At 44.4% G+C, this 18,190-nt stretch overlaps 2 protein-coding genes and 1 long non-coding RNA gene across 5 annotated transcripts; 1 reads left to right on the top strand and 2 right to left on the bottom strand.

The window, feature by feature from the left end:
* Positions 1-85: 85 nt before the first annotated feature.
* Positions 86-4,246, bottom strand: pgghg (protein-glucosylgalactosylhydroxylysine glucosidase). Its single transcript, XM_088378866.1, has 15 exons — positions 3,967-4,246; positions 3,691-3,822; positions 3,361-3,612; positions 3,029-3,239; positions 2,521-2,956; positions 2,326-2,445; positions 2,104-2,235; positions 1,925-2,036; positions 1,639-1,711; positions 1,433-1,569; positions 1,229-1,362; positions 1,042-1,137; positions 880-977; positions 588-811; positions 86-494 (listed from the first exon to the last, which is right to left on the bottom strand). The coding sequence occupies exons 3-15, from the start codon at positions 3,596-3,598 to the stop codon at positions 418-420; spliced, it is 2,088 nt and encodes a 695-aa protein (XP_088234992.1). The 5' UTR covers positions 3,599-3,612; positions 3,691-3,822; positions 3,967-4,246; the 3' UTR covers positions 86-417.
* An 830-nt stretch (positions 4,247-5,076) lies between these two features.
* Positions 5,077-16,952, bottom strand: LOC148396041 (protein phosphatase 1 regulatory subunit 12A). 3 transcript variants are annotated; one of them, XM_088378858.1, is made up of 25 exons: positions 16,555-16,951; positions 13,695-13,825; positions 13,469-13,587; positions 12,558-12,714; positions 12,332-12,476; positions 12,163-12,237; positions 11,963-12,042; positions 10,284-10,489; positions 10,101-10,210; positions 9,630-9,824; positions 9,469-9,551; positions 9,306-9,395; positions 9,087-9,188; positions 8,175-8,276; positions 8,007-8,097; positions 7,795-7,929; positions 7,599-7,701; positions 7,265-7,368; positions 7,125-7,184; positions 7,017-7,039; positions 6,894-6,942; positions 6,711-6,815; positions 6,448-6,498; positions 6,235-6,285; positions 5,077-6,059 (listed from the first exon to the last, which is right to left on the bottom strand). In XM_088378858.1, the coding sequence occupies exons 1-25, from the start codon at positions 16,828-16,830 to the stop codon at positions 5,973-5,975; spliced, it is 2,730 nt and encodes a 909-aa protein (XP_088234984.1). In that variant the 5' UTR covers positions 16,831-16,951; the 3' UTR covers positions 5,077-5,972. The 3 variants fall into 3 exon arrangements, with proteins under 3 accessions (XP_088234984.1, XP_088234985.1, XP_088234986.1); XM_088378859.1 differs by lacking the exon at positions 6,235-6,285 and having other exon boundaries at positions 16,555-16,952; XM_088378860.1 differs by lacking the exon at positions 9,306-9,395 and having other exon boundaries at positions 16,555-16,952.
* LOC148396040 (uncharacterized) lies at positions 15,328-17,040 on the top strand. The gene is made up of 2 exons (XR_015859072.1): positions 15,328-15,771; positions 16,533-17,040. It is a non-coding gene; the product is annotated as an uncharacterized LOC148396040 (long non-coding RNA).
* Positions 17,041-18,190: the final 1,150 nt, after the last annotated feature.

Genomic DNA, 18,190 nt, shown 5'->3' with positions numbered 1-18,190 from the left:
CAGGAACATTTTGCAGCGTGAGCCTCGTTTATGTTTTTGCAGAAAGAAGAATATATTCTTGATAAAGAGGCCAAAATACTCACACTATAGTATAAAGGTAGTTTTATTGAATACAATTATGTCTTGTAAAATTGACACAACAGAGAACAAATCTGACAAATTTTATTGAGACAAAAAAAAATCACCAATCACATTTGATAAGGCTGAAAAAAATCATAAAAATGACTCATATTTAGAACTGTGCTTACATGGTCGCTGAAGTCAACGTTCAAACTATACCTGTCAAATATGTTGCTCCGAAAGTGACGGAACTGGCCCGCCCACAGTCTGTGAGAAACTGATGCTTTTATTTTATTTGCAAATGTGTGGACAAGGGAGTTAATGAGCAAGAGCTGTGATTTGTATCTGTCAAATTATTCACAAAGGCCAGCAGAAAGATGACAGTTCACATCTGCAAACATATCCATGCTCTCGTGGAAATGTTACTTCCACCCCTACAAAGAAATAATATAATACCAATTAATAATCTACCATTTAATAAATCAACCTCAATGATTCCTTGTTCATAATTCTAATGTGCATGTTACCTGGTGTTAAAGGAATTTCAGTCTTTGATGCCTTGAGGACAACCTGCAGATCACACGTCTTGGAACTGGCAAAACCGCCTTCCTGCTCTTTCAGTATGAGGCGCACCTCATCTCTCCGAAACAGCCAGTCTAGCTGATGGCCCAAATAGTTGACACCACGGATACAGAGTTCACTCAGCTCATCGGGAAGGATTGGGGAAAAGGCCAGGCACTCCTTCTGAACTCTAGTAAATATTTTTTTTCTATTGATTGATTTGATTCAACAAGCAAGGCGGGTTGATTGACGACTGACCTGAAGCCGCTGTAACCAAACACAACCGCTTGCAAGAATCCTCCCATACCCGTAAGAAAGTTAACTGCTCCCGTACCGTCTGATGACTCGCTCCATACCTGGAAGGCCATTACACATTTTCTCAGTAAACAAATAGGAAGTTTTTGTAGTCTACATCGATACCTGGAAAGGTCCTTGGATGTTTCTGAAGCATTTCTCCAGCAAATGTTGAGCTTTCTTTGCATTCCCCAGTTCCAGCCAACCAATCGCAAACATTCCCTGATTGATGAAGAGAGCACAGTTTATGAAACCTGGAAAGTAAATCGGAACAATATATTAATGTGAACAAAACTGCAGATATCCGTCTAACCCAAGTCATAGCTGGTCCATGAGGGTCAGTGACACTTTCATAAGCTTCAAGGTCATTTCTTCTGATTTCCGGCGACATGGGCAGGCCGAGAGGATAGCTCAGCATCACGGTGTCGGCCTGTTTCACTGGAAGACCTGCAAGCAAGACAGAACCAAATAAAAAATATGCTATTTGAAATCCACTCATTAAGGTGACCACAAATACCTTTGGTATAGCCTTCAAACTCCGGATGGTATTGAAATTGTGTGTCAAAAGGTATATGGAGGTTGTCTGCTATATTTTGCCATTCCTTTGGTGCAGAATATTTGAGAAGGTCAGCTAATTCCACAGCAAACTGCAGACTGAAAACAAGATCGTTATCGCATCAGAGGTACGATTGAAAATTAACATGTGACCAAAGAAGCAAGTACCTTAATTTAGCCACTGCGTTTGTGTAGACAGAGTTGTTGACATTGGAGTAATACTCATCTGGTGGCATGACACCTGAAATGCACAACAAACTATTAACAATTGAACCAGGTAAAATAAAAAGCAATAAACAGGAGGAATATTAGTCAATTCTCATGAAGAATGTGTCAATTGGTATATTGTCTATCTAAATATGTTGCTTCACCATTTAAGTTCAAATATCAATTGCATCCCTAAAATTGCTCAGCTCACTTAAAATAGTGAGAAAACTGATCATGCAGCCTTTACCTAAGAGATGATACTTCTGGTCGTCAGGGTTCCAGGTCACCCTGGAAACCCAGTAATCAGCCACGCCCCTTATTAGCTGACTTCCCTGTCCGTCTGTAAACATTGTCACATCCTGCAACAAAATAAGCAAAGTCACTGGGAGAAGACTTGCGATGACGTGGTGGAGCTGACCAGCAAACCTCAGTGAGGTAGTAGTAATTCTGGAAGGCCAGCGCAACATCTCCGTTGATGTGAATCTCATCTTGGCCATAAATATCTTCAGGGCACATCTCCCTCCCTGACACGGCACTCTCCCATGCCAACTTTAGTCCCTGTGTGGAATTACTGCAGTAAGTTCCATTTGTAGTTTTATTTATTCCATCTGTCCACCATGACACAAGTCACGTTATTCTTGACCTTACCTTGTATCCCTGCTTTTGAGCATTGTATTTTGCGCCATCCATAGTCCTCACCCTGTACTCCAGTGCTGTACGGGCCATCTTGGGGTAGAATAAAGCTATAGTCGGAAATATCCACATCTCCTGTTCAGTTGGAAGGTGTCGTTAGATGGTGACAGAGGAAAAAGGAATAGTAGACATTTTCAATTTCATTCCAACCTGGTCCCAGAAGACATGACCCCAATAATCCTGATCTTCGGATCCATTGGATAGTCCACCTGGACTGACGCCGCCGAAACCACCAGATGTGTCGTGAATGGAGGGAAAAGCACTAAGAAGGTAGAACATGCAGCCGATCACAGCTTTCAGGAGGCGCTCGGATCCCACAACTTCCACATTACTCTTGAGCCACAGCTCCTTCCATGCCGCTTCGTGAGAAGAACGCAAGCCGCCTGTTACCATCAACTCCAGGCCCTCATCAAAACAAGCCTCTGTGACATCTAAAGAGTTGGCCACCACCACAATGAAGTCCCAACGGTCCTGGCTTTGCTCAAATGGAAGCGTCAGGCTGGAGGGAATGGGGGTCCAGATGAGGTGAACTGTAGGGCTCGGGCATCCTGGGAATTCTGCTTTGTGTGGGTGACCTTGAATGTGGCTGGAACAAAAGAAAGATGCTAATATGCTCAAAAAAGGTTACGATTTTTTTTTTCTTGACAGGGGGGCTCACCTTCCACCTCTGTAGTCAGCCGAAGCCTGAAAATCAATGTCTTTGCTCTGAGGCGTAAAGGAACTGACCAGCTTCACTGTCAATGGCACCTCTGAAGTCACATGGCGGACCAGCACAATCTCCATTACCATCAGGTTGGAGAAGTAGCGGTGTGAGTAGAAAGACTGCGACACTGTCATGCTGGGTGAGGTCAGTGTGTTTGTGAAAACACCTGTTGGAGAAACAACAGAGAATTGTTTTATGTACACACTCCAGCTCACCTTTGACCCTAATGAGGACAAGCTCTAAAGAAAATGAATGGATGAAGGGATCAGGTCCTCAAGGCACACTACCTGTGTGGGCATCCAAGCTGTAGGAATTTTGACCAGCTTCCTCTGTCTCAACCGTCACAGCGAGAGGACAAGGAAGATCTGCACGGTGGCATTCTCCCCGTTCCCCGTTGTACACCCCCGCCATGTGCATGGTGCTGTTGTAAACCCGCCATCCCAAAAGGCCGTTGGCCAGCGGAGGCAGGAAACGGGGGTTGTCAGGGAGAGAGTCAGTGGTGAAGGTGTAAGGGTCACCGGACATGGAGAGATGGGGACCTGTAAAACACGGCAACACAGAAAAACAAAGATTAGATTGAGTCCAGCGAGGTGCACTACCGTAACAGTAATGTTTACCTGTATGACCAGGTGGAAAGGTCAATGAGATGAGCACTGCTTTCTTCCCAGATTGCGTTTGAGGAACGGCCGCAACGTTCTTCCTCTTGACGAGTCCTGACGCGAAGCAACTTCAACAACTACTTCCTCCTGCTATTATTAATGAAAACAAAATTTGTCTCCATCTCAATGTAGTAAAAAGTATACCAGCATGATCATAAATATTAAAATCATAACGAAAACAATTTGTTTTAGTAATTGCTCGTAATTTATCTTTTACTAGTTTGATCATCCTACCTCAGCAGTGTCACATAGTTGGATTTTAACAGTGAACAAACAGTTGTAACGTGATCCGCTGTTCCTGCTGCGCTGTTGGTCTCTCACGTGATCGGGAAGCAGGAGCATTCGTTTGAAACAGACTGGAAAGTTGGAAATGATGGAAAAATTGGGAGCAAAGGTTTATTTTAAAGTTTGCAGCTGTCTATGAAGGGAATGTTAATATGTAAGCTACCAAAATTAGTCCAAGTTTTAGCTCAGGGGATAAAAAGTAGAAATCTGCAAAATCTGGAGGTGGCTGAAGGTCAGTCACAAAACCTGGCCTGGATTATTGCGATGCAGGGAGAGACTCGATAGCCCACCATTTACCTCTTGAATGCATCGTTTTTGGAGTTTCATGACTATGGAGCATCTTTGGGAGCTAATTTAAGATAATCAGTCATTTTATGTGGCTTTTACCACTATATAATAGGTTTGTGTTGAGATCGGAGAATGAGTTTAATCATATGATCAACAATCCATCCTCAGTTTTACCAAAACTTTTTTTTTTTTTGCTGAACCCAGTGCATGGGAAATGACCTGGAAGAAATTCCACTTTATCAGTGACCGTGAGGCTTAGAGAAATAACACGCAAAAAGTTCAACCAACTGTGACTTATTTGTGCATAAGAGCATTAAAAAAAAAGGCACACACCGACATCAACCGATCGACCTGAGCAACTACCACTTTGCCTCTCTTGGAGGCGCCAAGGAGCTGCTTATGCAGCATCTGGCATCAAGCCGGAGGGAAGGTCAGCAGCACAAACCCTGGGAAAAGCAGTGCTTTGTCCATATAAGGCCACGATCCATCCGCTTCCCTCTTCCTCCCTGCTCCCCTGCCTTTCGCAGACCTTCGGGATATTTACAGTGAGCTCCTTCCTTATTAGGAGCTCTGCTTGTTGTCTAGCCTGGAGGACAGTGGTCTGTTAGTTTGCTCTCATGTGAGATCAAAACTGACAGATCTTCATGTAACCAAGCATTGATGACACCAAGCCTCATGTTCAGAACAACGCAGAGAGCGTCGGCAATATAATTACTAAATTCCATCGCATTTCTGTAGTATTTTCAATCCACATTTCAATCAAGCACTATATTTCTTTTCAGGTGCAGACATCCATTTTAATATATTAGAAAGCCAACATGTGAAGGAAGGCTACATGGCAGTTGACTTCAAAAAGGGTATTAGTCGACTAATATTTATACACATGTAATATACAAAACTGTGTTCCCCTTGAAAAGAGAAATTTACAATGAAAAACTATGACATTTATTTTTATCAATGATAAAAAAAAAAAAAACATTCATAGCTTAACAGGCTTCAACTGAACAGCAATTTAGTTTTTTTTTTTTCCATTGCTTTACAGAGAGTAAAGTGCCATGACCTGGTTCGGTGGTCTTTTCATTTATGAGCATGGAGTGTGTGTGGGTGGTCAAAAAAATGTAAAAATAATTTGGGGCAAGGGAGGGTGCACAGGTGGAGAGGTAGGTGGGTTCAAACACTTGCATGTAGTGAGACGACCGCTTTTGGCTGAATCTTGATATATAATAATAATAAAAAAAAACAAAAAAAAAACCCTTTCCTGCTTGTTAACACGAAATCAGGACGGCCAGCAAGATAAAACTTGTGAATGTGTGACGCAAATGTGTTCACAAAAAAATTAAATACCAAGTGGGAGATTCAAGACCAATTGGCCTCATGCACCATCTAAGATGTATAAGAGCGCGCACTTAAGCGCGTGCACGTGCGCTTTAACATGAAGATTTTGGCCTGACCGGTCAATCAAGCCAAAACGCTTCTTCCTGTGACAGACACAACAAGGCACACAAAAGCCACTCCAGCTGTTTGAAAGGCATCACAAGCCAAGTCAACATTTGGCTGCCCCCCCCTTCTCTTGCTCTTTGGCTTTGGGAGGAATGTGTGTGGAGGAATTGAAGGAAGGAAGGAGGCAGAGGAGAAGAAGAGTCCCCGCTTTCTGCGGCTCGTCCCGTCTATTTGGAAAGTTTGCTGATGACGCGGATCAAGGCTCCGTTCTCATCTTTAAGTCGCTGGTTGTCTGCTCTCAGGTCAACTAGAACCTGATGGTTGGGACGACACAATTGTTAAATCAAGAAGTCAGACTTTTCAGCTTTTGGGTGAAAGTTCAGGATGGATCTCAACTACACTTGGGCTCTTCCAGTCAGGTACCAAATGGCACACGCTAAAAGCAAAGCTAACCAAGTGGCGACATGCAAAGCGCACACTAGTGCTCACCTTATGCTCCTCCTCCAGCTCTGCCATTCGCCGCTCCAGCATCCTGCGGTCCTACAGTGTTGAGGAAACACGTAGGGAGTGGAAGTGATGAGGGAGTGTGAAAGTTGAGTGGGAGCGAGTGATGCAAAGTGGTTTTGGGAGAGGTGGCGGTCAATCGTGCGAGTGGCAGTAGTGAGGCAGAGGAAGGACGCAAAATAATGAAGACGCTTTTACCTTTCTCTCGAGGTCCAACAGGGCTGAACAGTCAGTCAAGCGCTCTTGTCTCTGGAACGGAAAAAAAGCCAGAGCACAATGGTATCACTGCACTGATCAGATTAATTGAGGAATTCACATGCATGAAATATATCAAAACAATTCTGTTGAAATGCATGTAGCGACTTAGCATTGTAACAAACTAGTAAGACCAAAAGCGGATTTTTGATTTGAGAGACAGATTGTATTTAAACCGCGTGGGTGTGCATTTTGTGCATTTGCACCTGCGTGGCCTTTTCGAGATCCAGCCTGGTCTGACTGACAATCCTCTGTGTGTCCTGCAGCTGAGACTGCAGCTGGCTGTTTTCTCTGGTCACCTCCTCAAAAAGCTGCGACCGTAAGCAAACGAGACATATTTATAACAAACATGAAAAAGCGTGAGACAAAAAAATAACTTGTCTGCTTACCTTTTTGAAATCCTTGCTCTCGCCGCCCTCATTGCAATGCGCACTGGACCTGCATGAAATTCAGAGACGCATCTATTGTAGTGGTGACAGAAGGAGGAAACATGTCAAAAGTATGAGTCATACCTGGAACCCAAGAGCTGGTCTGACTGTAAACAGAGGAGACAGGTCGACAAGTTATGAGCGCCGTCTTTGGTTACGGCTCCGTCGAGTCGGGAAATAAAGCACACGCACCTGCAGATTCAGCCGGCTGCTTGAGAATTCTTCCTCCCCGCTGGGATCATTGTCATCAAGCTTGAGATGAGACAGTGTTTTTCAGTAAAGCCTCCCCCAGGTGTTTTTATCTATTCTATTCTATCCAGAACTAAATATACCTCCCCGCTCTTCTGGGCCTTCCTCCTGGCTCGGGCTTGTCTCCTCTCCCTGCGCTCCTGGGCCCATCGCTCTGTCTCGCTTTCCCCGGCGGTAGCCTCAGTCGCTGGAAAAAAGCCAGTTGTTTAAAGAAAACGACTTTATGGAGCTGACCAATTAATCAAATTCAATTTGACATCGCAATGTAGAAGATTGCAATTTTGAAACCGCAAAGGCTGCAGATAAGAGGTGGAAAAAAAATTTGGCTTCATTTTGGTTAGACAAAAAAAAAAAAAAAAAAAAAAAAAAGACCAGCAGCAATTTGAGCTGTTAGGAAAGATAAGTGGAGACATCTACTTCTCCCATCGGTGGTCTGAGGCCGCGGGGTGCCGGCGGGCTGCGTGAGTCCCAGCAGGTCGGACTTCTGGAGGCTTGCTATTCGAGACCTCCAGCTCACCTCCTGCAGATTTGAAATTTTAATGGCATTATAAGCTCATATGATGACACGAAAAGCAGCATCATACGCAAGCCTGCAACAAGAAAAGCAGCTTACCCCTTCCTCTCCCTTCTTAGACTTTGCTTCTTTCTCTTTTTCCTTCTCATCCTCCTCCTTTTCTCTTGTTTTGTTGTCTTGCTTCATGGTCTTCATTGTCTTCTCAGCTTCCTGCAGATCTGTCAGCGTCACCCCCTTTCAATCACAGCGCGACATTTGCATAAGACTCCACAGCCGTCATGCAGCCTGTCAACTCTTGAGCCGCATCGTACCTGAGTAGAGCGACGAGACTGGCGCGCGTGCCGCGAGCGAGCTTTTCTCTGTGCCTCTGCCTCTTCATCCCGAACTGGTGTCAGGTAGGACCTAAATATGGCAAAATCAAGTTAAAAGGTCAACATAACACAGAGAACATTATGACTGAGATTAGTGTGGTGACTCACTTGCGCCGCTGCTTGGTCTCTGATTCAGGGCCGGTTGTGTTCTGAGAGTTGGAACTGGTGTCCAACGTTGACAGATCCTTCTTCGTCTGTTCTTGAGGAAGTCTAAATATAATAAAAACGTTAAGATATCATGATGAGGTAGAGGATTTGAGCTTAGTCCAACTGTGATCCTATATACACATGACTCAAGCACAATAAAACAGGTGGTGCTGTAAATCCCAATTATAAGGTCATTTCAGATATAAAAATCACAGTACTCGTACACACAAAACTATCTTGAATTTTGAGTGATTATTGTTTACAATAACAACCCTTAAAAAAAAAAAAAAAAATCACAATGCTTACTGCCCTAATTTGTGTTGCACTGAAGATCGTCATCAGTCACCATGCACACACATTGTGCAATGTCGCAATACCCAGACTGACCTTTGGGAGGCAGCATGATACCACAGGGCATCTGTACCACTGGGGGAGGTTGGGTACAAGAAATTAAAGTAGCTAACTGGTTGTTGTTAGCTTGTGTCGTGACTTCTGTATATCACGATTGAAAATGGCCTTTTTTTAAATTGTGGCAAATGAGTTAAAAGATGAAACATTCACCACTATTCATTGTTTCTCTCTGTGTGTGGCGACAGCACATGCTTCAGGTGGCTTCTAAATTGGCTCTTGTTCTGTTTCACATCACAATCACAGTGATCAATTGATCACACACATGGGTTTAATAGTTACGAGTGTCAGTCCAATTATTTTCTGAGCACCTCAAGAGAGGGTGGGGGGGGGGGGGGGGGGGGTAAATTCAGCTTACACCACAAAGACTACCGCTAATGTTTTCAGTCGAAAATAAAAAGGACTGAAAGATGCATCGATTTCTGGGTGGGAATTGAAGTGTCCTAATAAAGAGTGAATACACACCTCTGTGCCAAAGCACTGTTAAGGCGACTGAGTCCAGATGTGCTTGTTCCTGTACTACCTGAGTTCACACTGGCTTCATCAAGTCTCCTTCCATAAGAAGAGCTGTCAAAAAAATAAATAATAGTAAGACCTCTTCAGTGCAGCCCACAATAAGATGCAACACTTACAAAATAAGCACAAACAGTGCACACAAACACAAGGTGGGTGTTCGTGACCAACCTGCGAGGCAAACAGGGGTTGAAGCTAGTGAGATCATTCCCTGATTGGCTGTGAAGGCGACGGGTGTAGGACGAGCTACGACTCAGCCAACTGACAGGGACGAGGTGAACGCGGTGAGAAAAGCATGCTGGTCACTAATGCAGGTAAGCGTGAAAACAGTTACCTGTTGGAGTTGTCCGAACTACTATCTGGAATACTAAAGAGTCTCCTTGTGGGAATAGGAGGAACCCGGGCAAGTCTTGGTTCCTGTGAAGACCAGATGATGCATTCACAGAATGAGATCAGAGTGCATAGATGGAAAAAGACAGAGTCTGGGTTTGGTACCTTGGGATCCGTCTCGGAGCTCAGACGAGGACTGGAGGCCGAGCGGGTCATCCCCAGGCCTGACTCTGGAGGCTTGTTTTGGTCCGGGATGGAGTCCGACAATCCAGCTGAGCCCAGAGTCACCGAGCTGCCTGCCTTCCTCAGTGATGTTCTCCACGACCCTGGGGCCTCAGTGGCTACGGGTTTGCCCGGTTCCTGGTAATCAGTAGGACATGAACCATTACAGGGAACACAAAATGTTGTTTCTGTATGCAGCAAAACATTTTGAAATCTGAAAGAAAGAAAAAAAAAAAAAAATGCTTGGTTGAGGGTTACTTTCAATTCAGTCTATTTGAGTCCTTGTTTTCATGAAATTAAAGCCAAACTTGGACCACTGGTGGTGAACCAAAAATGCCAACCACAAATGCTGTGAGCTTTACAAGGATCATTTCCCTTATCCGTGCAAATTACACAGAATATAAATGACTTTACCTTTTTGACTTGGTTTGCAGCGGTGCCTGCAGGCATGGAGGTAGGAAGGAGGCCGCCGGTGTTACGTTTGTTGTTCAAGTTGTTTATAATCTCTCGTTTTTTTGCTTTCTCTGCGGTCGAGCAAAAAAAAAGTCAGGGATGATCCAAATCCCATGCGAAACAATTCCCCCCACTTTTTCTCACCAGACTCTGCGTCGCTCTCCGATTCGCTCTCCTCCTCCGAGCTGGAGCTGCTGGAGGCTTTGGGTTGACTTTGCAACTGGCCGCGTGAGGTCTGGCCTTCTTCTTCCTCGTCCTCGGCGGGGCTGCACCGCAAGGCAGGCGGCGGGTGCTTCTCGCGCTCATGGAGGCCGATTTTTTCCTTGCTGCTCATGCGCGAGATTGAAGTCCTGAGCGAGTGGAGACACAGGTGGCATGCAGACGGCTAATCAATTGCATGTGCGGCCAATTACAAGGAGCACACACACACACACACACCTACACACACACACCAATCAACATGTGGAGACTTAAGTCGGTTAACCGCAAAATGTAACGTCACTCGGCGACCACAAGTACACCTCCTGGACAATATCTGCAATTCTTATTCAACAAAATCTTGTTCAACATTGATAACTTTACTTGTAAAGACTGACGAGAGTAGTCTAGTAGCACTAGGTACTGTAGAAGCAAATAATTTGCCCAAATCCAGTGACAGACATTGCAGTTTATATTTGTAATCATATGGAGACATTTTATGCCAATATGAAAATCAACACGATAGTAAACACACACTGGAACAAGCAACTAAAGGATCAACATATTCCAAAAAGTGAGACGCTGTGAAAACGTTCCCGATGCACTGCATGCAGGTCGTGAGTTGGATGACTTTGAGAGGCCCGCACGACAAAGCAAGTTCAACCTGTTCACGAGATCTGAGCTGACTCAGCTAAACACCTTCATGGTAAAGCACTGTTACAACTGTGGTTAGCACTAAGTCAAGCTAGGCTTGTGTGCATGTTCACGTTCACATGAAATATGATACGATAAATATGGGAAGATGCCGTGCCACATACGTCAGCCAGTGATGACAAATCATAGCACTTATCAAGTTTGAAGTGTTAAAACAAACCCGCAGTAGTCTTGTAATTTAGAAAGCTGGCTGTGCTCGAAAAGTCGCTCAAATCTGAGTGAACCCAACATCAGTTGCCATCCAATTTTAATGTTCGTCATCATTTGTTTATTAAATATGCTAATCCAATGTAGGTCAGCCTTTTGTATGTGGCCTTAATCCTCCTTTATTATGGTCTGATGTGGGTCATGTTTAATTTTGTTCAGCGCTTTTCTCAGCCCCCAAAAATACGCTTAATATTGGTGCACACAAAAAAGAGACAAGAGGAAAACAAAAATCCTCCTTTAGTGGATGCAGGACGTGAAACTAAACAGCCACACTACAATGTGAAAGCTTGGTCAGTAAACACAGCGGTATAAAGTCATAATTAAGTGCATCCCAATTTATTCCTATGCTGTAGAGATTTTATTTGAATGAAAAAAAAAAAAGAGGCAAGTATAACTGGTGTAGGACTAGAATGGATTAACCGCATTCCCATTCATATCAATGAGTGATGTTACCTCGGTCTGTGACGTTTTGGTTTGCACACAGGAATCATATGCACATATTGCTAGATCAATACCCAATCAATCAAAACATATCGATTGGTAGAAACATTCTTTCTGCTACAACTCTTGTAGTGGATCTCATTACTTGTGCAAGCGGACCTACACTGGAGGCCGATGAGAACGCCATTCGTTACTCGGGTTCATCTTAGGGCCGTTGCCCGCATAACGCCGCGGCGACAAGCTGACAGACAATTGGCACTGACCTGCGTGTGCGTACGGGTACAGTGGAGATTTGCAGGCTGGTCTCGATGACAGGAGTCTGCTTCTCTTTCTCGCTGCGTAGCTGAAGAGGAATATAAACACACATAAACACAAGAGGACATTCAGAGCTCTCGCATTATCGGTCATATCAGTTTCATCTGACAGAATAAGAGTTGTGTCGCCTGCGCGCGGGCACACTCACAGCATTCTGTTTCTTCTGCAGCTCCTCCAGTGTGTCCACGAGGTTCTCATCAGCAACATCTAAAGGTGTTTGGCCCTACAAGGACATTCACAGCGCGGGGTGGATCCTCAGCAAAGGCTAAGCACATCACGCGGTTAATGGCGAGTGGGATTGTTTGTAAACTGCTCACCACGTTGTTGACGGCAGTCATGTCGCACATGTGGTCGGCAAGCAGCGTGCACACCTCCTCCTGACCCCAGTGAGCTGCTGCATGGAGCGGCGTCCAGCCATCCACATCCCGGCAGTCCGCATCCACCCCACATTGTAACAGCACCCTGGTCCACGTGAGACAAAAACCACATGAAGAACTCGGTGGGGCAAAAAATATGTTTTGAGCGGCACAATCAGATTCTCACTTTAAAACTTGGATGTAGCCTTTGGCCGCCGCAACATGCAGAGCTGTTGCCTTGGTGTTTGGGTGAGGGGTCAGAGTGTCGCCACCGTCTCGCATGGCCTTGGCATCCTGAAGCATGATACGCTCTTCTTCTTTTCGGGCCTGGTCCACATCAATTCCTGTAACGTGAACACGAGCGCGCAATTAAATTCAAGCGTTGACCAAGTCCATTCATTTCAAACCAGACTATTTCAACTTGCAGAAAATTGACTCTAGCAAATTTTGATGTCCTGACGGGAAATTCTGTGTTGTATTTACTGACAAGATGTATCACACCACGCAAAACCAATTCCCTTGTCTGTGGCTGTGTCAGCAGGGGACAAATAAAGTAACAGCGCCTGCTGTCACACCCCAGATAAGTCATAAAAACAACTTTTTTTCACAATAGCCAGACTTAATTTCTATTTCTGGCCCACAACAGCAGTCCAACATTCAGACTGACAGGCAAGTCTTTACAAACTGCACTGCTATGACCCAAATAATAATACATATATGTATTATGAAATAACATCGAGGCTAGTTATGACAGAAACTCCTGGCTAAATGCTGCTCAGTTCAACTGGTATTGAGTAGTTGTGCTGTCAACAGTTAGCATCTGGATAGAGTGACAACTCCCTCAAAATATGAACTGCCATCTTCTACTTTTTGTAGTCTGAATGGATTCTTAAGCAGGGCAAATCAATCCCAAATGTACCCGCCACCATTTTATATTCCATGAAAAATTAACAGCACTCAGATGCAAGCCATCACACAATTTGTAGACTGGCACAAAACTTCAACACGTCACACATCAAATATTTTGGATATCAATGTCAAAAAGCTTTTATGATTTTTATGTCTTCACAACAATACGGTATTATGTCAGCACATCACCTTGTTTTTTGATTTCTGCTTTCAGCAGTCTCTCCATGGGATCCTCCGTGGCCACATCGAGAGGAAGTTCCCCTTCGCTGTTCACCGCTCCGACGTGGGCACCGTGTTCTATCAAGTACCTTCAAGGAGACACACAAACCCATGTGTGGAGCTCATCAGGACCGATTGCCTGGAAAGGAAGTCCTCCACGCTGACGTGGACCGACTAAAATGGTTCCAGAGCTCACTTGGCGATCTGGATGAAGCCACAAGATGCCGCGGCGTGCAGGGGGGTCCAGCCCTCATTGTCGCCCGTGTTGACGTTGCTTCCGCTCTCCACCAGAAACTGAACCATCTCTGCGTTCTCGTCGATACAGGCCTGCCAGAGGGGCAAACAGACACAAAATGCTTCATTAGGAAGAACGTGTCAGCGCGTGTTGGTCAAGAGGACATTTTGCTTTGTTGTTAGAAAACAAAAAGGAACAGCAATCTATGAAAATCATCTTTCAACACAAACTGTCTACTTCCGGAAAAGTGAGCTGCAAAAAGGCCTCGAGTGCATTGCAAAAGAGCATGTGGCACGAGTGATTATGCAAATCGATGTCACTGTTTTTCCTGAGCTCAACACAATGAAGAACTTCATACGGTTGAGACTTTAAACTGCCATGTTACTTGTCACTTGAACTTGAAAAACAGTAGATGCATTCAATCTACTGTAAAAATCAATTTGTTGGTGACAAGTTGCTCTAACGTTTGAGAGTTTTCTATTAGTTGCTGGAAATCAGATTTAAGATCACATTGCACTCTAACTTTTCACACGCCATATTTATATCTGCTCTTTTTTTTGTTTATTTTTAGATTTTTTTGCCATCATATCGAACGACATAAAATTCATGTTCCAAACGTAAGGTTTTAATGTTCATTAGACGTTTAGACCTTTAATTCCTGTCTTTTTTTTTTTTTTTGAAAAGCCCCGTTCTACAATCTTTTATTTTTTTATAGCACCTTGAATTGTCTTGTATCTGAAATGTGCTTTACAAATCCAAATGCCTGGCCTCGAACCAAAAATCGTCTGGAAACGCTTTTGCACATTTTGACTGCCCAAAGGGTCAATAACAGAGGAAATGTCGTCACTGAATTGCAATTCCATTGATTAGAATAAAGTGTCTCAACATCTGTTGAATGCGTTTGATGGGATTTACTTTTTTTTTTTGCCACGTAACATTCTGTCAGCATTTCACAAATCTGAGTCATGTAACAATGGCGACAATCCATGCAGTCTGGCTTCAGTGGCTGGCAGTCTTGAGTTTTAGTTGACTCCATGTGTTGTCAGCCCTCAAAAAGCACGAGGCAATAGGCCAAAATGAGTCTAAAAGCGGTCATTCGAAAGCCGTGTTGTCGCCCTGGCAAGTCGTGAACAGCCTTTGTGATTTGATAAGTGGTTTACATGACAATGAGATGTTGAAGCCAATAAATTGCTTTATAGAATGTGTTTTAACAAGTTTAACTAAATGTCACATCTGTCAGCGACCCACATTTGGAGAATCACTGGACGTGAGCACCCCCCGCTGTTCCACTGTTGCTCTTTAGTAGCTTCTCACCGCAGCCACGATGAATCTTGTCCATCGGGTTAAGCCACATAAGAAGCTTTGCTTTTAGACTAAATCACAAAGCTGTCGCAAGCCTTCGTCCTAATTTATACTTCCAATCAAGCCCGCCAGTTCTCTGTATCAAATAAAAAGAGCTCCAGATGGGCGGCCGTGTGAGTAATCAGGCTGGATAAATGAACAGAGGGTACTTGTGGGCACCCTTGTGCATTACGAGGGGGGCAACGCGCAGCCTCCCAGCAGACTCCTTCCCTCGTTCATCAAGTGAGTCATTGTGGAACGCGCCTTGGACAACAGCAGCTCCTGCTGTTGGAGCAAAAGTTTTCCATTTCCTCATCTTGAACTCCCAAAAGTCCCCTCTATGGGGAATTGGGGAGCGGGGGGAGAAGAAGGCGGAGGCGGGGGTGGCAGAGGAAAGAGGAATGGCGGAGAAGACATAAAGGCTTTGGATGAAGGGGACGGAAAGTTTGGAGTGTGCGCGACTATATTTAATTCCGGTCGCTCGGCAACTGATGAGCAACACTTGGTGAAAGGGATGGAGGCAGCGGAGGGGACCACACTGGGTGACGCGTGTGACTCAACCAAAAGAGGGCACGTTTGCGGAATATTGTTGGCACACACAAACTCCACCATACAAGTCAATCAGGAGGCAGGAACACCGCTTTGAATTCCGAGCATGACATCAGCGGGTCCACACAGGCCAGAACAATCTTTTCGAGTATGCAGACACATAAACTTTACAGCTAACTTTACGCTTGTGTGGGGACTTTATAAGGCGAATGTGCGTTTGTGAAATGATGCATGGCAGTAATAGGGGAAACGATGCATCACTGAGGGGCTTGTGTGACAGTGAGGATTTTCAGAGTGCCTCAAGAACAGAGGAGCACAATTTTAGATGCCTATATTGTATTGCAAAAAAGAGATTCTGGTGTTTTGATTCCAAACCAGAGAAGAATTTAATTCAATTTAACCTAAAGGGTCTGAAATGTGTTACACAAATGTGTATCCGTTCTAATAGTGATGAAGAGTGACAGACAAAACAATGAAATGTCTTTGCTGCCATCGTCATTGCTAGTGCACATAAATGCGGAGTTTTCTCACATTTCGTTGCGAACAGTGTTAAGAAAATTTGAGTTAGCTGATGAAACAGGCCACTGAATCCAATCAGCCAACAAACTCCATTAGGAACTTGTCATGTTTGCTATAAACGTGACGTTCAAGTCGTTCGAGGCGTCACCGTGAGACAAAGTGGCCAAGCAAAAAATACATATGGCGCTGCTAATGACGAGTTTTGTTTTAGTATTTTTTTAAACACAACCAAAATGGAACAAAGTGATGGACTGAAGTTTATGCGCCACTAGCGGCTAACGGAAATGTTTCGATTAGCCCCGCTTTACACTACCCCCCCCCCCCCTCACACACACACACACGCGCGCGCGCTTTAAACGTTGTTTTTCTACTTAAATGCTCCGTTCAAAGTTTCCAGAGTGACTCGACCGACCTGGTGGAGTGCTGTCAGCCCGTCTACGTTGGCGTGGTTGATGTCAGCTCCCTGGCGGAGGAGCGCCGCCACCTCCTCCCGGTCCCCGGCGGAGCAGGCGGCCATAAACACGGCTCCCTGGGCGAAGCGGACCCGCGCCCGACGTGTCCCCGAGCTGCTCGCGGTATCCCGAGCTTCCGACTCCGTCTGGTCCGTCTCCGAGCCCAGCCATCGCTGCAGCTGATCTTGCCGTCGCTGTTTGGCAGCTTCGGACCGGGACTGGTCAGTGGCCGCCATCTTCCCTCGTCTGTCCCGGACCAAATCAGCTCATGGTGCGGGAGAAGTTGCTTGGATGGGCTTGGAAGGGAGGCTCTCCCAGGATGCGCCCCCTGGTGGAGAGACGCCCCAAATGACGCTGTTGAACTTCACGACAAACTTGTGACTGAGTGGCAGTCAGGTGTCGCATTCGAGGTGCCTGGGAAACCTAATAAAGGGCGTTTCTACTTTTCTAGTTGTGTGGCGCTGTGTTTCAGTATGATGAATAAATGAATCGATCGTGTCCTCAGCAGCATTGGCAAAAACACAGCTACTTGCGTAGATGTAAATCTGTTAAAAAGACTAGTAAAAGTACTGACCCAATTTTGTTTCGGTAAAATTACAACAATTGAAATCAGGGGCGTAGCTATCCTATCAGAATTGCGGCAGACAATAGTTTAGCAAATTGTCCTATCGCAGTGGGCTGAATTTTCCTATTATTATTATTTTTTTGTTCTATTTTATTTAGAGAAAAAATAATGTATTAAAAGCTAAAAACGCATCTTCACCGTTCTAAACATGACAGAGGGTAATGTATGTGTCCTACAACAATCATAACTAACCAAACAAGTTGTTCTTCTCCCTTCCAAACAACAATCGAGATAATGTGCTTGCACAAGTGTACACACCCTCTATTAACTGTGTTCAAAATTAACCAGTCACATTCAAACTCATGTAAAATTGGGGTTAGCTTGTGCCTCTGATCCAATATATTTGATGGGTTAGTCCTCATGAGTCCAACATTTTGAGCAATGAGTGTCCCCTAATTTCTAGAAGCCATTATTATCACGTGAACTGTAGCTACCCCAGGAGCATGTTGCAGAAACGTGGCAGCATCATCATGTTTACAACTATGATTCCCTCATCTTATCAGTGACTCATTGTCTAACACTTATGCAAGAAAGCACAACAAGATAAGCGTTTGATGACAATTATGTAATGATTTGTGAGAGCAATAAGTCATTTGTGGAAGTAACTCAAATGTTAGCATTGATCTATGGCTGATCAACAAAAACCTACTGAATGCGAGACCATTCTTTCCAAGAGATGCCTGGACAGGGGTTTAATTTTACACTTTGTGTTTGAACATCATTGGTATGACAATTGCGTATTTGAATGAAACTATACTAACAAAAATGTAATGAGATTTGGCTTTTAGGGGAAATTTCTGGATGAACCTAAGAGGCACAATACAAATGACCTCCTGTAACCTGTTGAATGACCATTTCCAAATGACCTCCTGTAACCCCTGCAATGACCATTTCCAACTGATCAATGTTTCAGATACTCTCTCACTTTGGAGAGAAATATTTTCCACAAAACTGTGCAAATGAACCCATTT

This window comes from Syngnathus floridae, chromosome 6 (genome assembly GCF_059516105.1).
Source record: "Syngnathus floridae isolate MCC-2025c chromosome 6, RoL_Sflo_1.0, whole genome shotgun sequence".
Lineage (NCBI taxonomy): Eukaryota > Metazoa > Chordata > Actinopteri > Syngnathiformes > Syngnathidae > Syngnathus > Syngnathus floridae.
This window is presented reverse-complemented; position numbering and strand designations above follow the sequence as displayed.